The sequence below is a fragment of the Bombus flavifrons genome, chromosome 17 (genome assembly GCF_040668555.2).
Source record: "Bombus flavifrons isolate JBK064 chromosome 17, iyBomFlav1_principal, whole genome shotgun sequence".
NCBI classification, from domain to species: Eukaryota; Metazoa; Arthropoda; class Insecta; order Hymenoptera; family Apidae; genus Bombus; species Bombus flavifrons.
The window spans coordinates 1623132-1628376 of record NC_138458.1 but is presented as its reverse complement, the minus strand read 5'-3'; the positions used below and the strand labels follow the sequence as shown (position 1 = coordinate 1628376).

General features: G+C 27.8%; 1 protein-coding gene across 1 annotated transcript; it reads left to right on the top strand.

The window, feature by feature from the left end:
- The first annotated feature begins 1007 nt into the window (after window positions 1-1007).
- On the top strand, window positions 1008-3866 carry Dbp73D (putative ATP-dependent RNA helicase Dbp73D). The gene is made up of 6 exons (XM_069130545.1): window positions 1008-1154; window positions 1327-2060; window positions 2307-2519; window positions 2605-2815; window positions 2931-3365; window positions 3446-3866. Exons 1-6 carry the CDS (start codon window positions 1132-1134, stop codon window positions 3810-3812), a joined length of 1983 nt encoding a protein of 660 aa, XP_068986646.1. The 5' UTR covers window positions 1008-1131; the 3' UTR covers window positions 3813-3866.
- Window positions 3867-5245: the final 1379 nt, after the last annotated feature.

The following is a 5245-nucleotide window of genomic DNA, read 5'->3' as shown; positions in this document are numbered from 1 at the left end:
GAAATGATTTAGAGATCACTTTTACAAAAATATTTCAAGCAGATTATTTATTAATTTGATAAATTCAATGACACAAAGGTTTCAAGCCATGATAAAATCAAAAGGGAATCCCAATAAGCATTAAAATAATTAAAGTTAGAGATTTCTTCTTCTAGATATATGTAAGTCTTATTAGCTTTTTTCATTAAACTATAACTGTACAAATACTTATTATGCATTAATATTTTCACAAAGGATGGAGATATCCTATCTTCTTTTTATGAAAATTATTCTGCAAACTTGTGAGAATATGCACATATTTTCTATTTGTTACAATTTTGTTAATAAACGATGTTTTACAATATTTTTGTTGAAATTAATTACTGTACGAATGTCTTTTGTATGTCTTTTTATTAGTTACAAAAGATTATTGAGATGTTTAATAAAATTGATTAATAATTTTTTGTAGACAGTAACACGGTTAAAAATTATGTGATTTAACTTATAAAAACGATATCTATTTGAAATTTGTTAAATATAGTCGTTTATCAATTACTATTATCTGGTACTATATACATGTGTAATTTTTGTTGGTTATGTTACCTAAGCAACGTATGTAAGCTTGTAACAAATTTGAAATTACAAATTACTTTCAATTACGTTCTTGAGAAGTAGTTTGGCTAATTTAAGCAAACGATTTTAATATTAGTAATATGTAATTTTAATATATATTTCAATCGTTAATATATATTTCAATTGTTTCTAAACATTATATAAATGTACTCATGTAATAATAATGAAATATTAAGTTTATTCTTACACATAGTAAATATACATAGTTAAAGTTTAATGAAATACAAATTTAAAATAATCCTTTCTTTTTTTAATTTGCCTTTTTGAAGATGTATATATACTTATTTATATACATTATGTGCATAAGTAAATAAATATCTATTTAAATAATACCACAAGATGATCGTAATCGTGATTGTGACAGCATCCACATTCACAGTCGGTTTTAAAGTCTAAAGTCGCGTTAGTACACATAGGTTAATATAGGTCACGGTCGTGTATACAATCGTGGAATAGGTAGTACACGCTAGAATATAACCTATAAAAGGTGTATAACACGTGAGTAAAATCGAAAACTAAATGAGTTTATTTGTGATAAACAGGTATGTCAAAATGTCAAAAAATATAATACATACGTATTAATAAACTTAATCACTGAATAATAAATTTAGTCAATTAAACTATATAAATAAATATTCTATTATATTAATCGTATTCGAGTTTTTAGTTCTTCCCGTAGAATATTATTAATATACATATACTATTTGTTGATAGATATGAGGGTGAAAAAGAAGAAACGAAAAATGAAAGGAATCATTTGTCTGAATTATTAAAAAGAATAGAAGAACGTAAAGTAGAAAAAGCTATTAAAACTAATCATCAAATACAAGAAAATAGTTCTCAAAATGCACAAGAACTGAATTATAAAAAGAAAAAGAAAAAAGCAGAAAATCTTAATAAATGTCCAATAGAAAATATTAATTTGAATGAAAATAGTATATCAAGTGACGTTAAAAGAAAGACAGAAGTACATGTTTCAGAGCATAGAAAGAATAAAAAGAAGAGGAAATATAGCGAAGGAAGTTCTAATGAAACAATTAAAACTGCGGATAAAACATTGCAAAGTGAAAATACAGATAATCAGGATAATGAAATACCTAATAAATCATTAGATCCAAATGAAACACAAGAAAAAATATCAGGACAGAATAGTGATTTCATAATTCTGGGTGTAAAAAATAAGCGAAGGAAGCGTGAAGTTAAGAGAATTCTACCAGAATGGTTGGCTAATCCAGAAGTCATATCTATTGATTTAAATAGTGGTCCAACCTTAGAAGACATGAATTCAATTTTAGATTCTAAGCTTATTGAAGCTTTAAGAGCTAATGGCATTAATAAATTATTTCCTGTTCAAGCTAGTATGGTATCTTGGCTATTGAAGTGTAATAAAGATAGGCAACAAAAATGGTGGTTGAGGGATACATGTGTATCTGCTCCTACAGGCAGTGGTACGAATGTACAAGTTATTTATAGCAAACTGAAATATTTACATTCTAGTTTTGATACTTTATTGTGTTTTGTTAGTAAATAATGTTAAATTCTAATTATAATTAATGTTATTAATGAATATTATTTCAAATCAGTTTTCTTTATTTAATTAAACATTGCATACAATGAATAGATTAAAGCTCTGTATTTAAAAAATTATTTTCTGTTTTGAAAAGAAATAATTTAAGAAATTATTTTCTCTTTAGGTAAAACTCTAGCGTATGTCCTACCAATTGTCCAAATATTACAGTTTCGATTAGTTCCAAAGGTGCGTTGTTTAGTTGTTGCACCCGTACAAGAATTAGCTATGCAAATTTACAAAGTGATGGTTACATATACTTCGCATACAAATTTAAGAGTTGGTTTACTTTCTGGCGCATCAGCATTTCATGAAGAACAAAGAAATATTCGAAAAGAGAGTATGTGTTTATAAATTTTAAGAAGAAGGTTTTATTTATATTATTTATAAAATACAAAATATTTTCTATAATTTTTATATTTCAGATGATAGAGGGGAATATATCTCTCTAGTGGATATAGTGGTTGCTACACCTGGACGGTTAATAGACCATATATTAAAAACATCAGGATTTTCATTGGACGATATCAGATTTCTTGTAATTGATGAAGCAGATACAGCTGCTGACTGGTTGGAGTATCTTCCCGAGCCTCATTATCAAACACCACGATTAACACTTTCCAACTTACGTTCTAGGTTAGTTTTTAATTACAATTTTTTATATAATAATCATTTACCGAGATCATATGTATTACTATAAAGTTATATTATCTGATATTAAATTTATAGTAATGTATTCATTTTTAAATAGTAAAATTCCAGCTCAAAAATTATTATTCAGTGCAACATTATCACAAGATCCTGAAAAACTTAATCGGCTTGGACTCTTTCACCCAATATTATTTACGTCTGTTTTGGTGACAGGCAAGGACGATGATGTAAATTTAGATAAAGAAGCGGTTAATTTTATAGGGCGTTATACAAGCCCAGAAGAATTAAAAGAAGAAGCAATAGAATGTGAAGCAGAATATAAACCAGTAGCTTTATATCAGTTATTAATCAGGAATGGTATCACTTGTAAAGCATTAGTATTTACAAATTCTGGAGGAACTGCTCATAGATTAACTATTTTACTCCAATCACTCTTATCTAAAAAGAATATAGTAGTTGGAGAACTTTCTGCACAACTTGTATCAAAAGAACGTGAGGATATACTTACGAAATTTACAAGTGGAAAAATTCAAATGTACGTTTTGTTTATAATTTCGTTGAAAATTAAGATCAATATTTTCTAAAAATTCTGATATAATTTTATTATACTTTCAGACTTGTATGTTCAGATGCATTAGCAAGAGGTGTAGATATTCCAAATGTACAATTAGTCATATCTTATGATCTTCCTAAACATATTAACGGTTATATTCACAGAGCAGGAAGAACAGGGCGTGCAGGTAAATCCGGTACTGCTATATCTATTCTGACACCCAAACAAGTTAAAATATTTAAGCATATGTTGAATAATGCGCATAAAGTAATACCACATGTTGAAAAAATCGAACTAAGTGCCATTATAAATGAAATCGATTATTTGAGTCATATTGATAAATTAAAACATGCTCTTGAAATAGAGAAACAGAATAACTTATTACGTGTAAAAGCTGCTAAACGAAGTTATCCAGTAACTGCGAAATAAAAGTCATTACTTTTTGTACAAATATTGCTAAATAAAATATAATTTAACTGAAAATTTTTACCTATAACTGAAAAAATTCATTGTCTAATAAATCAAAACCTTTTTCAAACCTATAGAATCCACTGAGTGATCCTTGTAAAGTATCCTATTCCTAGTTTTAAATAACGAGAATTTTTATAAAAACATGCGATTTGGTTGATGGCCAATATTTAAAAGTGCGCAAAACGTTAGCAGATTGATTTAGTTTTAAATAGAGATAATTTTTCTGGTATCGATATAAAAAATTGTTAAATGTTATAGTTCCAAGTGATTGTAAATTGTCATCAAAGCTTAAAAAGAGTCCATGCGCGCAATTTCTATGCATTATTTTTGTGAAAAGTTTTTTATCTAAGACAAATTCTTTATACTGTATTCAATTCTATAGACATTTCTGGAGAAGGAACCGCTCAGAAAAGATGTTAGAACTGTTTTTAATTCGTACAGGTCGAAGAAAATATGCTGAGAGAGTATGTATGATATTTCGTCGCCATGCTACTATTGCTCGTCTGTCTCGTATCATCGCGTTTGGAGCTACTTTCTTCGGAAAAATCTCACTCGTTTATTTCCTGCTCGAAAACGTAGTGATAACTTTTCTTACGCTAAGTTATTGCAAATTCTTGATCCCAATCACAGATACGAGGAACATTATACTATACATATATAGATTATTAAAAATCACTTACATATAACTACGGCACTGAGAAATTGAAGTTGGCGAGTGATTGGTATGGTGGCAAAACATTATATATAAGTATGCTTACTCGTATGTACATATATACGTACATGTCCGGCGGATATTTTTCTGATCTGTCTAAATTAAAAATTTTCTTTCTTTTGTAAAAATGTTTACAGAATCTGAAAATATGTAACGAATTTGTGCCAAATGAAGAAGTTTTCGTACAACTGCAAACATAATTTAAAACGTAATAATTTCTTATATCGACTATTTCTATATACCAATCTATCCAGGCAAATTGGTTCTATCATTCAAGACTGAATTGAATCTTTTAGCATTATTACTTTTCATCTAACACAATTATTTTGGTCGAAACAATATGATTTTACCAGAAGTCGTATTCGATAATTGAAGATGATAGTGCAATATTGCTTTCGGATTGTTACGTGGCGAGTCAAGATTTATGCCAAACAATATTATTAATTAAATACTGAACAATGAGAGTATACGTAAATGGGGTACAAGACAACTCATAAAGTAACATCGATAATAACATTTTATTGTCTGAAGTTAATATTATCGTACACTCGTATGCTCGTACGCTCGTAATGCTCGTTCTCTATCGCAATTTGTCCTATTGATAGTTGTCACGTTATTCAATTGTATATTAATTACCATTTTTAATTATTATTATTATTATTATTATTATTATTGTTGC

Excerpts from the sequence above, each read along its gene's own strand:
- Dbp73D (XM_069130545.1), top strand. The coding sequence starts at position 1,132 with ATGAGTTTATTTGTGATAAACAG. Across the intron at positions 2,520-2,604 it reads AAGAAATATTCGAAAAGAGA|ATGATAGAGGGGAATATATC; the intron begins GTATGTGTTTAT and ends TTTATATTTCAG. Across the intron at positions 3,366-3,445 it reads ACAAGTGGAAAAATTCAAAT|ACTTGTATGTTCAGATGCAT; the intron begins GTACGTTTTGTT and ends TTATACTTTCAG.